Below are 20,335 nucleotides of genomic sequence, written 5' to 3'. Positions count from 1 at the left end.
TTCTCCTTAGCCCAGGTAAGACTCTTCTGACGTTCTCTCCAGGAATGTGACAGTTGTAGCCCATGTCCTTTATACATCTGTGTGTGGTGGCTCTTGAAGTACTGACTCCAGCCGCAGTCCATTCCTTGTGAATCCCCCAGATTCTTGAATGGCCTTTTGACAAGGCTGCGGTTGTCCCTGTTGCTTGTGCACCTTTTTCTACCACACTTTTTCCTTCCTCTCAACTTTCCATTAATATGTTTGGATACAGCACTCTGTGAACAGCTTCTTTAGCAATGTCCTTTTGTGGCTTACCCTCCTCGTGGAGGGTGTCAAGTCAGCATCTTCCCCATGATTGTGTAGCCTACTGAACCAAACTGCTGGACCATTTAAAGGCTCAGAAAACCTTTGCAGGTGTTTTGTGTTGTTTAGCTGATTATAGTGTGACACCATGAGTCTACAATCTTCAACTTTTACCCAATATTCAAATTTTCTGAGAGACTAAATTTTGGGTTTTCATTAACTGTTCCCATAATCTTCAACATTAAAAGAAAAAAATGCTGGAAATAGATCACTCTGTGTGCAATGAATCTATAGAATATATGAGTTTCTCTTTTTGAATTGAATTACTGAAATAAATTAACTTTTTGATGATACTCTAATTCATTGAGGACTAGTATATGAGTTCTGCTCACATGCCTTTCTTATACTAGCACAGTAGACCCTGACTGTACAGTAGAATGATATAGCCCATATATGTATCCTGTGTAGTGCATCATCCATGGACCACCTGATAGAGGATCATTCAGAACATAGTGCAGATGTGTGGACAGTTGAAAGTTGTTTATTGAGGAGCATAATGCATGCTCTAGTGACGTCAATGACTTATAAACTGCAATATAGAAAAGCCCATTTAAGGTATGTTGTTATGCGGCTTTTTGCAGCAATTTGTGCCCCCCAAAAAAACCTTGGCGGCCATTGCATCTCACAGCTGTAGTGGTACGGAGCTGATTTTCAATTCACAATTGGCATCAAATGATTACTTGCTCATACGTTCTGCTTTGTATTGTTTTGCTTTTATTCCATTCTGAGTCCTCATTTCAGGATATGGGACGTTGCAGCAATCGGCTGCTGTTTCCTGGATGTTTTGAAACATTACAATTGTACAACTTCCGATTTTATTGCTAACTGTAATAGAGATGCCTTCAGTGTGGCTTGTCCAGGCAGAAGCTTCTGTTTGCTGGATAACGTCCTAGTGCCATGTGTTCTGGAAAATGAGAAGATCCTCATCACAGGCTCGATTAGAGAAGGGTAAGAGTGGTGCCTTCCATATGTTAGTCCTGTTTTAGTCCTATATTAGTATTGCTGATGAGCATTAACTGTTTATTGACAGTGAAATGTTTGATTGCTACTTTGTAACGTTAGGACCGTTGGGGTATATGGGTGTCATAGAAGTGGGTCTCCGGCTTGGGATGGGAGAGCCGCTACAAGAAACATCTCCTGCTTTGGACCGTTGGTTGTGATAAGATACCTCGCAATTTTTCTGGATACAGAACCTGAAAAACTTTATGGAAATTCAGTTGGGACCTATTTGTAAAAGTTGAAATGTGCGTGTAAAATGTTGGAACACGGTCTGAACTGCGACTTGTGTGTTACAACCTATCTGCACCATGGGGGCGCATTTATCAATAGTGCCATGAGAACAACACTTTACACAAATGAGCGTGTTGTGTGGTTTTGGCACAATTTTTATGTTATTCTCTTCTTTACACCACGGTATGACTGTCATGCATGTACACCACTACTGTGCCAATATAAAATAGTGCTAGTTCTATAAGTGATAATCTACTGTACGTTATAAGAATATTCGGCAATCATAGAGTAGGAGGCCACAGGCTGAATACTTTGAATGGGTCACAGGACTCTAAGGTAACTTCTAGTTTTATTAGTAATTGACAGGAGGTACATTATTCCTTATATACACACTGCAGCTGCTAAAGAACCTCTTAAAGAGGGGAGCTCCACTTGTCAGTTAATCAGTGGTTGACACATGAGAAGGAGATTACAGTTCATGCGATTCATGACAGAGAAGAGAAATGTCAACGGAGAATGAATACATATAAGTTAAGATGGGTAACTTCATCCATTTCCTTAGCTTCAGGAAGACGCACGTGTTCCAGGAACTACTCTCTTGCTCAACAGTTTCTTAAAGTAAAATTTTGTCTTACAGTATCTTCTGTCCACAGGTTGTGTGAGGTATTACAGCTCAGCCCCATTCACTTCAATGTGGGCCGTGCACTGGGTTTGCTGTTTTTGGAACAAAGCAGCCATGTTTTTCTAATCCTGGAAAGCCCTTTAAATACATATCTCAAAAGTTGGAAGGCAAAAATGATCAATATCTTTCTTGAGATGCTGCTGCTTCATGGTCACAGACTACAATCAAGCCCTGTGTGTAGTCTGATCCAGGGCCGCCATCAGGGCAGTACTGGCGGTATTGCCGTCAGGGGCCCGGCCATACATTTGAAAAAACAGGGGCCCGCTCTCCACTGTTGGAATTAATTTGCTCACAGCAGTGGGGCCGTTATGATTTCACTTTGGTGAACAGGTCCCATCACGGAGCCGGGGTCCGTTCCTTACATCAAAGTAAAATCATAAGGGCCCGCTGTTCACATAGTGCCCTCCCCTCCCCCTCCACAGTGGCGTGACAGCGTGTGTGGAGGAGACAAGGAGGAGAGACGTCATGAAGGCGGGGGGAGGTTTGAATCCAGTGGAGGCGTCAAGCTGCCCGGAGCCTCCTCAGATCATATCCCAAGAAAAAGCAATACCTTACCCATGTCTGTACTATATCCTCTCGGCACTGCTTCATGGTCTTGTATCACTAGCAGCAGTTCTTACATTGGCTCTTATCTCCTGTGCTGTGTAACCAGAGGGAGAAGACAGGTTTATAGTCAGGTTACACAGCACAGGAGATAAGAGCTGTCATAGAGATGCTGCTAGAGATACAATGCGGTGCTTCAGTGTCCAGAGGATATCATACAGACCGGGGTAAGACACTTGCTTTCTATAGAGGGGGGGGGGGGTTTGTTGACAATGGGGGCAGGGAGATGATGGTGTAGTGGGTAGGACATAATAATGGAGGGTGGACGACACTGAAGGAGACATTATACTAGGGGGATGATAACTGGGGGAAAAGAGGATATTTGAAGGGGGGGGGGTAGAGGAAGGAGAGGATACCTGGGGGAGGGATCTTAAAGGCTATGTATACCTCTGAAAAGTTTTTTGTTTTTTTTTTTAAATAAAAAAAAGTTTACTAGTGTGTGTTATGGAACTATAAATACTTTTTATTTTTACTTTTTTGAGATACAGCTGCTTTGTATCCTGTATGCAGAGCAGCTGCATCGTGCGCTGAGACCTGAATACGTCCACCTGTTATCGATCAAATCTAAATTATGAACAGAGACATGAAGGACCCGCTGACACTGAATCTGTCAGTCCCGTGGACCTGACAGATAAAGTTTTCAGTGCAGGATACAGCTGCTCTGTATACATGAAACAATACAGCTGTATCTCATAAAGTAAAAAGTATTTGCAAAGTAGCACCAAACAGACTGGTAAACTTTTTTTTAAAAAAAAAAAAAAAAAAAACACATTCAAAGGTTTACATAGCCTTCAAACCTGAGGTGGGTAGTGAGATAATACCTACGGGGGTGAAGAAGATATGATCCATATAATTTTTGTAATGTAAGCTCATCTTTTATGACCCGGCCTCTTTCCACACACAGCTCAAGCAAGTTATTTTACCTTAAAAAAGCCCCTGTCACCTACTGTGTGCCACCTGCCCCCACACAAAGCCTGTGCAAATGAGTCTCCTCACTGCCCTCTCACATACAGAGCCCCTTGATCCATGTGCCCCCTGCTCATGCCACGTAGGCTCTACTCCCTGCCACTTGGTATCTCCCCCTTGCTACAGCCTTCTTCCCCTTACAGAGGCCTTGTTACCTCGCACCTCCTCCCTGCCTCTGCCACATAGCCACCTACTGTCACTCCTCGCTTACCATAGAGACGCTATCCCATGTAGTTATATAGAGGCACCCATTGAGAATTGGACATCTCCCCCACAGAGCCTCAGCAGATAATCCCCATCAATAAATGTTTTGTTATCAAATCCCATATCCACTAGATAGACCATAAAAGCCTGAATGCTAAACTGTGGAAAGGTGTCTGAATTCCTTAAAGGGGTATTCCGGTTACAACAAGTTATCCCCTATGGGAGTGCCGGACATAGCCTAGTGCAGTGTTTGGCTTTTTCCGGCGCAGCTATAGAGAATGAATGGAGCGTCAGTGCGTATGAGAGACCTGCCGCTAGGTTTTCAGGATCCCCGTTCTCGTAAACGGTGGGGGTCCGAACTGTCAGACACCAACCGATCAGCAAGTTACCCCTTACCCTATGGATAGGGGGTCACTTGTTGTAACCGGAATACCCATTTAAGAGGTCTGATCTGGGGAATTTTTTTCTGGTTTGGGGTCTGAAATTATTAAGAGGTCTGGTGTATGAATTAATTTTGTCGTGTGGTGTCTATACAGATGACGTGTGCTGCATGAGAAGAGAAGGCGAAAACAAATCATCAAGGTGTGTCGCGGCAGTGGGAGATCTTAGGGACTGCAGCAGCCAGAACTACATCTTGGTGAGTGACTGCTGTGTACAGGCAGCAGCTTCAGTCCAATCATTTTTGTTTCTGTTGACCCCCTGCAACCAGATTCTCTCCACACACACTGTTTCCATTTTTGCCCCCCGCAGAGTCCCTGTCTCTTTCCTGTTCCTCCACAGAGACACTGACAGGTTGCGTCTCCCCCTGGCCACCCTCCCACCTATGCCACTTTCTGTTCTCCCAGAAATCCCCTCCTCCTTCCCCCACTGAGCCCTGGCACTAAGTCTCTCCACCTTGCCCCCTGATACCCACCAGCTGTCTCTGCCCTGCCCCTCCAAAGGGACCCTACCAGTTTGCTTTTCACCGCTGCCCTACCTTCCACCCCTTTACTTTGCGCCCGCCCCAATAATGAGGGGGGGGGGCCCAGACTCCTTGGCTGTATGGGGCCCAGAAATTTCTTATGGCGGCCCTGGTCTGATCCTTCTTGTCATGTGTTATTATCCTGCTTCTTGCTAACTTCTAGCTCCTGAGCTGTGTAGAGACATCTATAGTCATGGCAGGTCAGTGTTATTCACACACAGCAGGTCTATTTCTAATCTCTAATCTCTACCAAGAAGTTAGCAGCACATCCTTTAATTCCTGTAAATTGTGAGGTGCGGCCTCCATGTATCAGACTTGTTTTTCCAGCGCATGCCTCAGATGATCGATCAGATTGAGATCTGGGGCAATTTGGAGGCCAAATCAGCACTTTGAACTCTTTGTCATGTTCCTCAAACAATTCCTGTTCAATGTTTGCAATGTGGCAGGGCGCATTATCCTGCTGGAAGAGGGGGTACTGCCATTAGGGAATACCGCTGACATGAAGGGGGTCCTTTCCTCCAGCAATGTTTAGGTAGTGGGTACATGTCACATCCACATGAATGCCAGGACCTAAGGTTTCCCAGCAGAACATTGCCCAGAGTATCACACTGCCTCCGCCGGCTTGTCTTCTTCCAATAATACATCCTGGTGCCATCTCTTCCCCAGGTAAGTGACGCACCCGGCCGTACGCATGATGTAAAAGAAAACGTGATTTATAGGACCAGGCACCTTCCTTTATTGCTCCATGCTCCAGTTCTGATGCTCATGTGCCAATTTAAGGCTCTATATCCATTTTATACAGATCCCCAAGAGCTAGGATCCTCATTAATAAGTCAGTTCTGGCCCATTTTCAGCTAGGTTGAAGAACCAGATAGTGCCCAATGTCTCCACTAGTCTTTGCAGTGACAATGGAGTCTTTGGCCCTGCGTATACGCCAGTATGCTTTGTATCATGGAGTGCACGTAGGATCCTGAGAACTTTATATAGGCCTCTACTCTGACATGGTGCTATTTATGGCCTGACCCAGAAAGACCCTCCCTATGCCATTCACTTGATGAATGCCATTTCTCTGGCCTCATTGTGAACTGGGCAAAATCTGCAATAATACCACAGCGGGCTGGCCTAATGCGTCGTGCGACCTGGCTCTGGTTAAGGAATATAAATATCTATGCATAGTTATTACTAGAGACTTCAACCAGATGTTGGAGAGCGATGTACACCCCTTGCTGGGTAATAGCGGGCCGAATTTATTTAATAGAGAAGACTATACTGCTGAAGTGGCTGTTTATTCTAGAATATGCCTAAGTACAGGTTCCCAAGAAGTTTTTCAAAGACCTACACTCCCAGTTCCCTTCCAACATTTGGAGTCCAAAGATCTAAAACTGGCAACCTTAGGCCGCCCCAAATCACAGGCCGACATGGCCTAACCTTATACTTGGCAGGTCATAGTATTTAAGATCTTGGGTCCTGGATGATGTGCTTCCTAATGTGGAACATCATTTAGCAACTCATTTGGAACTTTCCACCCTATGACCGGTTTTCCTTGGACATGTTGGGCTACCCGGGAAATTGTAACCAGTTCACAAGTTATCCTCTCGGGTATAGAAGGTGACATTATCCGTGTTCTGCGCCAATTACCCTGTTATTGGTATAGAGTATGTACTGTAGATCGCAGGGGCCTAGAGGCCTCATCTCGGCTATGTACACCCACCTAATACAAGTAGTTGACGTAGATGCTTATACCTGCTGAAACTAGATGGAAGGATCTCATTCTGTCCCTCCCCTCTGAGGATTTGGGTGAGATTATTTTTGCACTTTCATGTTTCCCTTGCTGCTAATAACAAGATGATGCAATTATTTTTTATACAGCAGAGCTACCTCACCAAGGACATTGAATGGGTAAGAGTCCTTCCCCAATGTCTGATCGATGCCCTTATCCTCAATCAGATTTTTGGCATATGTGTGGGTCCAGCTCATATAAAGGGGCTCACTAAGGAATAAACTCATTGACACGGTATTGGAGACGTCACATACCTCCACTCCTTTAACCCCTAAAGATGGCCTGTTTGGGAGGAATTATGGCTTAACCATTACCATAATTTTATTATGCCATAAGTTGGATGGATCAGACATCCCCACCATCAAAATGGAAGTGTTTGGTGAATACTATTATCCCTTATGAATAAATATAGTCTTTAAAAATAGGGGGTTTTGATCATTTTCAGATTCGGGGTGGGGCACATTTTGTGGATCGTCTCAAACCCAATACTCTCTCATCACATTTGCGAATCCCAGGAGCGTCCTTACGCAGCGACTTACTTTTTCTAATGTCCTTGTCCATTTATTCGTACATGGTTACCAGTGTCAAACCCTGGTATTTAATACTAGATGCTGTATAATATGCTTTCTCAATATACTGAATTTAAAATAAAGAAGCCATGCAGAAATCAGGTTCAAATAGTGTGACAATATTCCAACAATTGTAAAAGAGAATTCTTTACAGCAGTCAGACCTGGTTTATAAAGGCTGGATTCACACGAACATGTTCGGTCCGTAAACGACGGAACGTATTTCGGCCAGAAGTCCCGGACCAAACACACTGCAGGGAGCCGGGCTCCTAGCATCATAGTTATGTACGACGCTAGGAGTCCCTGCCTCTCCGTGGAACTACTGTCCCGTACTGAAAACATGATTACAGTACGGGACAGTTGTCCCGCAGCGAGGCAGGGACTCCTAGCGTTGTACATAACTATAATGCTAGGAGCCCGGCTCCCTGCAGTGTGTTCGGTCCGGGACTTGCGGCTGAAATACGTTCCGTCCATTACGGACCGAACATGTTCGTTTGAATCCAGCCTAAGGGTATGTTCACACGCAGAGTCAAAAACGTCTCAAAATACAGAGCTGTTTTCAAGAGAAAATAGCTAGTTTTTTGTGCCACTCGCGATTTTCACGGCCGTTTTTGGAGCTTTTTTCAATCGAGTCTATGGAAAATGGCTCCAAAAACGTCCCAAGAAGTGTCCTGCACTTCTTTTTCGCGGCTGTTTTCTTACTTGTAAAAAAACGCTGCGAAAAATGCAAAAAATGCTCCGATTTTTCAGCCGTTTTTTTGCCGTTTACGGCCTGAAAAATGGCCAAAAATAGGCCGTGTGAACATACCCTAAGGGTATGTTCACACGAGGGCGTCCGTAACGGCTGAAATTACGGGGATGTTTCAGCCTGAAAACATCCCCGTAATTTCAGCCGTAACGGCATGTGCAGGCGCTTGAACGCCGCATAAATTACGGACGTAATTGGCGCTGCTATTCATTGAAGTCAATGAATAACTGCTCCAATTACGGCCAAAGAAGTGACAGGTCACTTCTTTGACGCGGGCGTCTATTTACGCGCCGTCATTTGACAGCGGCGCGTAAATTACGCCTCGTGTGAACAGACAAACGTCTGCCCATTGCTTTCAATGGGCAGATGTTTGTCAGCACTATTGAGGCGCTATTTTCAGACGTAATTCGGGGCAAAAACGCCCGAATTACATCCGTAAATAGGCCGTGTGAACATACCCCAATAGTGACGTTCCTGTGTAATAATGCTTGTTTCTCATTTGTCTTTTAGTGGCTAGCTGGAAGATGTTCTGCTATCTGCCATGGCTTTTAACCATACTATCAGCGGCAACACAGATAACAGGTATCTTATATTATGACATGAAGTTACCTGAGTGTCTGTGACAGATGCAGAACTCCATATTACTCCTCCATAATCCGGCTGTCCTAGGGCCCCTGTTTTAGTGATCTATCACTTATCCGCACGTTATACAGGAGGTGAGAAATCTACAGGTCCTTCTCAATGAATTAGAATATCATCAAAAAGTTAATTTATTTCAGTAATTCAATTCAAAAAGTGAAACTCATATTATATAGATTCATTACCATTACACACAGAGTGATTTATTTGCAGCATTTTTTTTCATTTAATGTTGATGATTATGGTAACAGATAATGAAAACCCAAAATTTAGTATCTCAGAAAATTAGAATATTAACCACTTAAGGTCCGAGACATTGTTTGATTTTTGATTTTCGTTTTTCACTCACCGCCTTCCAAGAGTCATAACTCCTTTATTTTTCTGTCAATAGAGCGGTGTGAGGGCTTATATTTTGCAGCGGGAGTTTTCATTTCTAATGTCACCATTTAAAGTACTATATAATGTACTCGGAAGCTGAAAAGAAATTATTTGCGGGCTGAAATTGGAAAAAACTGTGATTCCTCAATTGGTTTTTTTTGTTTCGTTTTTACGGCTTTCACTGTGTGGTAAAAACAACAACTGTGGCTCAATACGATTACGGTGATATAAAATGTATATAGGTTTTTTTTATATTTTACTACTTTAAAAAAAAAAAAAAAACTTAGTTAAAAAAATAAATTGTTTTGTTTCACCACATTCTGAGAGCAATAACTGTTTTAATTTTTTGTGCATTGAGCGGTGTGGTGGCTTATTTTTTGCGGGACGAGCTGTAGTTTTTATTGGTACCATTTGTTGGTACAAAAAATTTTGGGAGCTTAGTTGACCAAAAAACAGCGATTTGGGCGGTTTACAGTCAATTTTAACAATTTTGTTTACTTTTTTAATTTTTTACATTACTTTTGAGGAAAAATGGGAAAAGGGGAGTTTTTTTAACTTTTTAATTTTTCACTTTTTTACACATTTCATTTGTCCCTCTAGGGTACTTGAACCAGCGATCGTTATGTCGCTGGTACAATACACTGCAATACTAACTTATTACAGTATATTGTCATTTTTACAGACATCTGTTAAGCCCTGCCGCAGGCAGGGCCTAGCAGAGGCAGAGTGAAGGCAGCCCTGAGCTGCCATGACAACCGTCGTCACCCTGCGATCTCACTGCGGGGGGGGGGGGGTGTGAACTGTCAGAGGGGGTCGAACTCTCTTTTCAACGCCTCAGATGCTACGGTTGCGATCGACCTTAGCATTTGAGGGGTTAAACAGCCAGGAACAGTGTGATCGCTGTTCCTGCCAGTTTGTCCCGGGTGTCGGCTGTAAAATACTGTAAGCTGGAAGCCGACATCCGCAGCTTATAGAGCGCGCTCCATACTTCTCCACCTGCACCAGGACGTACCGATGCGTCCTGGTGCGTGAAGCGGTTAAATAAGCCCAATGTCTGGCCTACTGAAAAGTATGTACAGTATATGCCCTCAATACTTGGTCGGGGCTCCTTTTGCATTAATTACTGCATCAATATTGCGTGGCATGGAGGTGATCAGCCTGTGGCACTGCTGAGGTGTTATCAATGTGGCGTGGCATGGAGGCGATCAGCCTGTGGCACTGCTGAGGTGTTATGGAAGCCCAGGTTGCTTTGATAGCGGCCTTCAGCTCGTCTGCATTGTTGGGTCTGGTGTCTCATCTTCCTCTTGACAAGACCCCATAGGTTCTCTATGGGGTTTAGGTCAGGTGAGTCTGCTGGCCAATCAAGCACAGTGATAGTGTGGTTATTAAACCAGGTATTGGTACTTTTGGTAGAGTGGGCAGGTGCCAAGTGCTGCTGGAAAATTAAATCAGCATCTCCATAAAGCTCCTCAGCAGAGGGAAGCATGACGTGCTCGAAAATGTCCTGCTAGACGACTGCGCTGACTCTGGACCAACACCAGCAGATGATATGGCCCCAAACCATCACTGACTGGAAACTTCACACTGGACCACAAGCAACTTGGATTGGTGCCTCTCCACTCTTCCTCCAGACTCTGGGACCAAGATTTCCAAATGAAATTAAAAATTTACTTTAATCTGAAAACTGGACTTTGGACACTGAGCAAATTTAAACAATTAGTGTATAGATGATTAAACATTGTTCAAATTTTTTTACTTTTTTTTTCAGGAGTCAGGAAATATTATAAATTATATTCTAATTTATAATATTTCCCAGTGCTGGTCACTAGATGGAGCAATTCCCAAAATTGCAGCATTGCATGTGGTAAAGCAACCACATTGCTTTATGCTGCAAAATTTTAGAAAACTCACTCGCTCTAGTGAGCTCTCAGAATCCCCCCCTCCTTTATCCTGGCTAGTGCCGGGAGAAACGAGGGGATTGAACGGTCAAACCTCCTACACTGTGTGTTGCCATTTTTTGAGCTAACACACAGTGTAGTAGCTTTACATACAGTAGTAAACACACAGTAAAACACGTACATACACAGACCTAACTTACCTGCTCCTGCCGCCGCCGCTCCCTCCGCTCCGTCTGCTACCTCCGCTCCAAGTGCACAAGTCCGGAAGCCGCGACCGGAAGTAGTAATCTTACTGTTCGGCCACGACTTCCGGTCCACAAGAAAATGGCGCCGGACGTCGCACAGTTCAATTTGGACTGTGTGGGAGCGGCGCATGCGCCGTTCCCACACAGACGGCGTACAGTATATTGGATGGAACGGGCCCCGTTCGCATTCACTATGGGACTGTATGTGCCGTATTCCATGTCTGTATGTGTCGTTAATCGACACATACAGAGATGGAAAAAAATATGGCAGCCCCCATAGGGAAGAAAAAGTGAAAAAATAAAAAAAAGTAAAACACAAACACACAAATAAATAAAAAATGTTTTAATAAAACACTAAAATCAAATTGATCTAAAAAATGTTTTTTTCGTGACACTGGTCCTTTAACCCCTTCCCTCTTTGGCCACTTTTGACCTTCCTAACAGAGCCTCATTTTTCAAATCTGACACGTTTCACTTTATGTGGTAATAACTTCGGAATGCTTTTACCTATCCAAGCGATTCTGAGATTGTTTTCTCGTGACACATTGGACTTTATGTTACTGTTAAAATTTGCTCAGTACATTCAGTATTTAATTGTGGAAAAACATCAAAATTGAGTGAAAATTGAAAAAATTAGCATTTTTCTAAATTTTAATGTATCTGCTTGTAAGACAGGCAGTTAGAACACAGATGTCTACTTTATGTTTGCATTGTTTTTTGAACATCCTTTTATTTTTAGGACGTTACAAGCCTTAGAACTTTAGCAGCAATTTCTCAAATTTTTAAGAAAATTTCAAAAGGCTATTTTTACAAGGGGCAGTTCAGTTGTGAAGAGACTTTGAGGGCGTTATATATTAGAAATCCCAAATAAGTCACCCCATTTAAAAACTTCTCCCCTCAAAGTATTCAAAACAGCATTTAGAAAGCTTCTTAACCCTTTAGACGTTTCACAGGAATTAAAGCAAAGTAGAGGTGAAATTTACAAATTTCATATTTTTTTGCACAAATTTAATTTTTAATCCATTTTTTTTGTAACACAGAAAGTTTTACCAGATAAACGCAACTCAATATTTATTGCCCATGTTCTGCAGTTTTTATAAATACCCCACATTTGGCCCTAGCGTGCTACTGGACTGAAGCACCGGCCTCAGAAGCAAAGGAACACCTAGGGGATTTTGATGCCTCCTTTTTATCAGAGTATATTTTAGGCACCATGTCAGGTTTGCAGGGCTCTTGCGGTGCCAAAACAGTGGAAACCTCCCAAAAGTGACTCCATTTTGGAAACTACACCCCTCAAGGAAATTATCTGGGGGTATAGTGAGCATTTTTACCCTACAGGTCTATTGCAGAAATTATTGGAAGTAGGCCGTGAAAATGAAAATCTACATTCTTTCAAATTAAATGTAGGTTTAGCTATTTTTTTTCTAATTTCCACAAGGACTAAAGGAGAAAAAGCACTGCAAAATATGTAAAGCAATTTCTCCCGAGTAAAACAATGTCCCACATGTGGTCATAAATGGATGTTTGGACACACGGCAGGGCTTAGAAGGTAAAGAGCGTCATTTGGCTTTTGGAGCTCAAATTTAGCAGGAATGTTTTGCGCAGGCCATGTCACATTTACAAAGCCCCTAGGGGACCAAAACAGTGAAAATGCCCAAAAAGTGACTCCATTTAAGAAACTACACCCATGGGGAATTCATCTAGGGTTGTAGTGAGCATTTTGAGCCCACAGGTGTTTCATAGATTTAATTAGAATTGGGCAGTGAAAATAAAAACAATCCTTTTTCTTCAATAAGACGTAGCTTTAGCTCAAAAGTTTTAATGTTCTCAACAAATAAAGGAAAAAAAGAACCGCAACATTTGTAAAGCAACTTCTCCCGAGTACGGCAATACCCCAGATGTGGTCATAAACTGCTGTTTGGGCACACGGTAGGGCTCAGAAGGGAAGGAGTGCCACTTTGCTTTTGGAGTTCAGATTTTGCTGGATTGGTTTCTGGTTGCTATGTCGCATTTGCAAATCTCCTGTCGGACCAAAACACTGGAAACCCCCCACAAGTTACCCCATTTTGGAAACTACACCCCTCTAGGTATTCATCTAGGGGTGTAGTGAGCATGTTAACCCCGCAGGTGTTTTGCAGAAATTAGTGTGGACTCGATGTTGCAGGGTGAAAATGGGATTTTTTCCATAGATATGCCAATATGTGGTGCCCAGCTTGTGCCACCATAACAAGACAGCTCTCTAATTATTGTGCTGATTTTCCCGGTTTTAGAATCACCCTACATGTGGCCCTAATCTTTTGCTTGGACATTTGATAGGGCTCAGGAGTGAAAGAGTAGCATGCGAAATTTAGGCCATTTGGCGACTTACAAAGTATTGGTTCACAATTGCAGGGCTCAGATGTGAAATAATAAAAGAAACCGCTGAGAAGTGACCCCATTTTGGAAACTACACCTCTCAAGGCATTTATTAGCATTTTCACCCCACAGGTCTTTTCCATAAATGATTGCACTGCGGATGGTGCAAAGTAAAAATTTCAATTTTTCCCCAGATATGCCAATTCAGTGGCAAATATGTCATGACCAGGTTGTGCCACTGGAGACACACACTCTAAAAATTGTTAAAAGTGTTTTCCCTGGTTTGGCGATGCCATATATGTGAAAGTAAACTGCTGTTTGGGCACACTGTAGGGCTCAGAAGGGAGGGAGCGCCATTTGGCTTTTGAAGCATAGATTTTCCTTGGTAGTAGTTTTGTTTGAGTATTGCTGGTATTTCAGTTTATAATGTGGGGGTATATGTAAACTGGGGCATAGTACATCAGGGGCATAGTCAGGTGGTATAATAATGGGGTAAAAAAAAAACAATAAAATAATCCATAGCTGTGTGTTACGCTGTGGAGCAATCCTTTCTGCACAGGCCGGTGTCACACTGATAAATGTCCTTTCTTATCCCCCTTTTGGTCCACACTCGGCACCTTTGCAGTTTGGGGAATTTAGCTGGAAAGTGTCTTCCTGGTGTAATACGGCCACCGTCGCTTCCAGCGGATATGTTTGGGCCCTCCCCTTCCTGGTTCCCTAATTTTAGGGCCTCAATAATTCGCCTCTTGAAACAGAAGAAATGTTCCCCTCGGGTCGGCACAATTGCATATTTTTATTTCCTGACTTATTGGAGCCTTAACTAATTTTATTTTTTCATAGACGTAGTGGTATGAGGGCTGTTTTTTTGCAGGACGAGCTGTAGTTATTATTGGTACCATTTAGGGGTACATGCGACTTTTTGATCACTTTTTATCCTTTGTTTTGGGAGGCAAGGTGACCAAAAAAACAGCAATTCTGGCATATTTTTTAGTTTGTTTTTTTATGTAGCGCTCACCACACGTCATAAATGACATGTTAACTTTATTCTGCGGGTCAGTCCAATTCCGGCGATACCTAATTGATAGCACTTTATGTTCTACAACTTTTTACACAATACAATTACTTTTGTAAAAAGAATGTATTTTTTCTGTGGCCATGTGAGAACGATAACTTTTTAATTTTTTCGTCTACGGAGCTGTATGAGGGCGACTTTTTGATCACTTTTTATTTAAATTTTTGTAGGGCAAAGTGACCAAAAAACAGAAATTCTCGCATTGTTTTTTGTGGTGTTTTTTTTACGCCGGTATAAATAACGGAATATCTTTATAGTTCAGGCCGTTACGGATGCGGCGATACCAAATATTTTTTTCAATAATAAAGGACTTGATAAGAGAAAAAGGGCGATTTTGTGTTTTGTCTTATTTTATTACTTGAAACTTTTATTATATGTTTTACAACTTTTTTTGAACTTTTTTGACACTTTTTTTTTAGTCCCACAAGGGGTCTTGAAGGTCCAACTGTCAGATTTTTTTTCTAATACATTGCACTACCTATGTAGTGCAATGTAGTAGATCTGTCAGTCATTCACTGACAGGAAGCCGATTAGGCTTCGCCTCCGGGCGGGGCCTAATCTGCTTCTGTAATGGCAGAGAAGGAGGCCATTGTTAGATCTCCTGTTGCCATAGTAGCATTCGGCAGCCCTCCTACAGAGCTGCCGATCTGCTGACAACCACAAAGATGCAGCGATCTCTTTCGGGGTTAATGGCAGGGATCGGACTTGGCTCCGGCTCCTGCCGTTACAGGTGGATGTCAGCTGTAACCATGGCCGGCCTTAGCTATGTGCGACACGTGCGGTCGCACAGGGCGCCGGCCGCCATGCTGCAAGGGGGGCGCCAGTGGGTACGAGCAGAAGAGAGGAGAAATGTTCCTTCCTCTGCACTGCTGCGTGAAGTGAGCGCTGATTGGAGGAGCAGCAGGTGCTTCTGTCTGCTCCACCAATCGGCACAGCCTGTACTGCAGTGTCACACACACTCAGCACCTCACGCAGCTCCTTCCTGCTGTGCTACTGCCCCAGTGAAGACTCCTCCACGGAGCTCCAGAGTCAGGTAAGAAGAGCAGCAGCTTTAGGTTAATCTATGGTTATTTATGTGCAGTGTGAGGGAGGAGGAAAGAGGGAAGTGGTTAAGTGATGTGTAACAGGATGTTTTTTTTTTTTGTTTTTTTTTTTAAAGATCGATTTTGTGGGGGAGGGGAGACTAGGTTAGAGGTACTTTGAGTGTGTATTTTTTACAGATCGATTTTGAGGGTGAGGGGACATTGCCCTAAATGCTATAGGAGTGTGGGTGGATTCTTTATAAATGTATTTTGTGGGGAGGGGGACTTCTGTATAGTTTATTTTCTGGTGTAGGAGCTTATTATGAATCATGGGGGAGGGGAACTTAGCGTTATGTATGGGGAGAAAGGATTCTTTAGGGTACGGCCACACGGAGCGGCCCTCACACTGTCGCAACGCGGCCAACAACCGCGCTGGCACTATGGAGGAGTGGCTGTCAAATATCTCGTTAAGGGGTATTCCGGTTACATTCGCATGCGCACTGCCGCTCCATTCATTCTCTATGGGAGCGCCGGAGATAGCCGAGTGCAGTGTTCTGCTTTTTCCGGCGCTCCCATAGAGAATGAATAGGAGGTAAGTTGTTGTAATTAGCAAAATCGTGCGGCCATAAAGGGTGTATTAATTCATGGCCGCACGTTAACGCGGGTAAACTGTCCCTTTATCTGCAAAATTGTGTGGCCATGAATTAATACACCCTTTATGGCCGCACGATTTTGCAAATTACAACAACTTACCCCCTATTCATTCTCTATGGGAGCGCTGGAAAAAGCAGAACACTGCACTCGGCTATCTCCGGCGCTCCCATAGAGAATGAATGGAGCGGCAGTGCGCATGCGAATGTAACCGGAATACGTGCAGCCACTAACAGGCTGTTTGACAGCCGCACTGAACATGGTGCCGGCGTGGTTGTTAGCTGCGTTGCAACCGTGTCAGGGCCGCTCCGTGTGGCCTTACCCTTAGGCTGGATTCACACGAGCGTGTGCCTTTTGCGCACGCAAAAAATACGGCGTTTTGCCTGCTCAAAATGCATTATGACACTCCATTTGGATGTTTGTAAACAGAAAAGCACGTGGTGCTTTTCTGTTTTGATTCATCCTTTTGACAGCTATTGCGCGAATCACGCTGGTCGCACGGAAGTGCTTCCGTGTGGCATGCATGGTTTTCACGCACCCATTGACTTCAATGGGTGCGTGATGCGCAAAAAACGCTCAAAGAACGGACATGTCGTGACTTTTGCGCAGCGGACTCACGCAGCATAAAAATCACGCACATGTCTGCACGGCCCCATAGACTAATATAGGTCCGTGCAACGCGCATGAAAATCACGCGTGTTGCACGGACGTATATCCCGTTCGTCTGAATAAGCCCTTAGAGATAATATTTGTGGGGAGAGCAACTTGATTATAAGGGTAGGAACACACAGGGCGGATACGTAAAACTACACAGTGTATACGTCTGAGAACCGCAGGGAATTTCACCTGAAAAACAGCACCAAATTTTGGTGCAGTTTTTTGGGCGGAAAGACTGCAGAAATAAATGTTAAAAAAAGGTAATAGTCCCGGCCGTAGTCCCTCGCTCTCTCTGAGCGTAGCCCCGCCTCCTGCGATGACGCTGTAGTCCATGTGCCCGCTGCAGCCTTTGATTGGCTGCAGCTGTCACATGGGATGCATCGTCATCCCTGGAGGCCGGGCTACGCTCCGAACAGAATACGCATCGCTATGACTACGGCCGGGTGTATTACCCTTTTTTTTTCCTCATTTGAGATTAACGATAATCAAAGTTTTTATCATTGATCTTCCCCTTTGTTAACACTCACCAAATATCATTATAATTGGTCAGAAACTAGCGAATCATTATGATAATTGGCTAAACTAAATAGGCCTTTAATGGGGGTATATTCAGGCTTAGTGCCTAGGGCAGCGTGAGTTGTAAATACAGCCGTGCTAAAGACGCAGATACTATTGAACACTATAGCAGAGCAGGGAGGTATCTCACTGCTCTGTGATCTACTAGGCTGGTGGTTCCCAACATGAGGTTCCCATGAGAACCCTCCAGGGGTGCCGTGACACTCCTCTGGACAACGGCCACGGACGTACTTTCTCTCCTACTCCTCATAGCGCAATGTGGATGTGAGGAGGAGGAGGAGATTTTTTTTGCAGAACCCCTGTAGAAGGCACCCCCGACTAAATGGACAGAGACGTCAGGGGCTTCTCCTGGAGTGGAATCCCATGGTCACAGCGTCGGCAACGCTGTGGACAGGGATTCCGCTTCAGGAGTTAGTTGCCCGATGTCACTGTTCATATATGGACAGAGACATCAAGCACTCCGTCAAGGAGCGGAATCCTTGAGGCACTAAATCAAATAGAGAAAGTGCCTGGGACTGTATGTGATAGGGGGATGGAAGGGGGGAAAAAAGTGCGGGAAGAAATCAGGAGCAGGGATTGGTTGGACAAGGGGATAGAGGAGGGGTTAGGAGCAGATAAATAGTTGAGGTCAAGGGCAGTTCACTATCTTACCTGCTGGAGCTGCAAACGTCCCTCCCGCCCTCCCTCTTTGGGAAAATTTGGGTGTGTAGTTATGGTGTTTTCTCTGTCTTTTAATTTCTTTGCTTTTCTATGCCATGTCTATTATGGCTCGTCAGTTGCTTCCTTTTTCTTTGTGTAGGCGTGTTTCTGTGGTTTTTCTTTGTTTTTCAGATGTCACAGCAGGCGGAGATAGGCTCTGAAGAGTAAAATCCGGAGAAGAACCTACATGCGCGCCGCTTCACAGTGGGCGGCATCACAGGAGATGTGAATAAATTAAGTGGTTACTTCAGGGCCATGTGATACAAAAATGTTTGGTTGTGTTAAATAAAGCTGTGGCCATTCCCACATTCTCCAAGAAACAGGTTTCGTTGCTTTATTGGTTTATTAAATGGGGTAATGATGCATCAGCGACACTTAATATGGGGATAACATTAGTACATGCAGTCCCAGCCACAGGGAACTAAAGTGGCGCTATCTACAGGAAGGGAGTGCTACCTACAAGGGTGTGTGTGGCACTACCTACAAGGGGGCTGTGCGGCAAGGGGGGGATTTGTGGCACTACTTACTAGGGATGCACAATGCATCGAAACTTCGATGCTGTGCATCCCCAAATGGTTCGAGCCACACCGGTAAGTATAGTAATACATGATGAATGAGAGCGGGGCTGCGGCTGTGTAATACAGCCATTGCCCCGCTCCTGAGTCCTGACAAGAGCGCGCCGCGAGGATGATGCGATGCGGCCAGCGCTGCACTAATGAGCGGTGGCACTGAAAACAGAACATGGCGGCCGCACTGCAAAACACCCCCATGTTCTGTCTTCGGTGTCTGCGCCGCCGCTCATTAGTGCAGCGCCGGCCGCATTACCTCATGCTGACCGCGCACGCACTTCTGTCAGGAGCGGGGCAATGACTGTATTACACAGCCCCGCTCTATAACGGCGGAGATCAGAGAAACCGCTCATCTCCGCCGCTATTCTCCTGAATGCTGCGATCAAAGCTGAATGCAGCATTCAGGGGAAAGTGAGGAGGGGGATGCCCCTTGAATCGCGTCACAGGAAATTCCTGTGACGCGATTGAGGGCCATACCATATATGGGCAGACAGCCCAGGGTCTATTGAAGGACCCCAGGGCCGTCTTACCATATTTCCTGTTGTTAGGGCATACTTAGGTATGTCCTAACAACTGCCTGTGTACTATCCGTCCACAGGCTAATGTACTGGCATAAATCTGATATATGCAGTATATTAAAGTTTAAAAATAAAGTAAAAACATAAAGTAATGTTAAATTTAAAAAAATACACATACGCCTTTTTTTTACAATAAACCTTAAAATAAGTCTCAATACATATCATCTACACATTCGGTATTGGCGCGGCCGTAATAACCTGCGTCATTTATGATGTGTGCGCTGTAAAAAAATAAATAAAAAAAAACTTCTTTCACTTATTAATGTGAGGCGCGAGGTGTGATGATGAATTTAACCTCCATGTGCCTCAAATTAATAGTAATTAACCCCATCATGTACCTCACACATTAACCCATTATGACTGAGAAACATGATGGGATTAATTACTATTAATGTGCGGCACGTGGAGGTTAAATTCATCATCGCACCTCGCGCCTCATATCAGAAAACGGAAGAACTTTTTTTTATTACTGTTGGCAAAGTCTCGTTTTGGTATCGAAATTGCAATACTACACAAAGTATCGGTATCGAAGTCCAAATTCAGGTATCGTGACATCCCTACTACCTACAAAGGGTCTGTGTTGCATGACCTACAGGGGGCTGTGTGGCATGACCTACAGGGGGCTGTGTGGCACGACCTACAAGAGGGCTGTGTGGCACGACCTACAAGGGGGCTGTGTGGCATGACCTACAAGGGGCTGTGTGGTACTATCTACAGGGGGCATCTGTGAGTGGCGGGCTGATGGTAGTTTTACTGTGAGTGGGGGGCTGATGGTCATTTTACTGTGAGTGGGGGGCTGATGGTCATTTTACTGTGAGTGGGGGGCTGATGGTAGTTTTACTGTGAGTGGGGGGCTGATGGTAGTTTTACTGTGAGTGGGGGCTGATGGTCGTTTTACTGTGAGTGGACGGG

At 44.3% G+C, this 20,335-nt stretch overlaps 1 protein-coding gene across 1 annotated transcript in view; it reads left to right on the top strand.

Moving 5' to 3' along the window:
* The first annotated feature begins 1,207 nt into the window (after positions 1-1,207).
* Positions 1,208-20,335, top strand: part of IL31RA (interleukin 31 receptor A) — a 58,905-nt gene continuing 39,777 nt past the window's right edge. Inside the window, exons 1-3 of the mRNA XM_075842490.1 lie at positions 1,208-1,290; positions 4,564-4,664; positions 8,595-8,666. Coding sequence (XP_075698605.1) covers positions 8,609-8,666 — 58 coding nt within the window. The 5' untranslated portion in view covers positions 1,208-1,290; positions 4,564-4,664; positions 8,595-8,608. The remainder of the gene's footprint in view (positions 1,291-4,563; positions 4,665-8,594; positions 8,667-20,335) is intronic.

Source organism: Rhinoderma darwinii, chromosome 1 (genome assembly GCF_050947455.1).
Source record: "Rhinoderma darwinii isolate aRhiDar2 chromosome 1, aRhiDar2.hap1, whole genome shotgun sequence".
In the NCBI taxonomy this organism is placed as follows: Eukaryota; Metazoa; Chordata; class Amphibia; order Anura; family Rhinodermatidae; genus Rhinoderma; species Rhinoderma darwinii.
The sequence above is the reverse complement of the archived record's forward strand: the minus strand, read 5'-3'. Positions and strand labels throughout refer to the sequence as shown.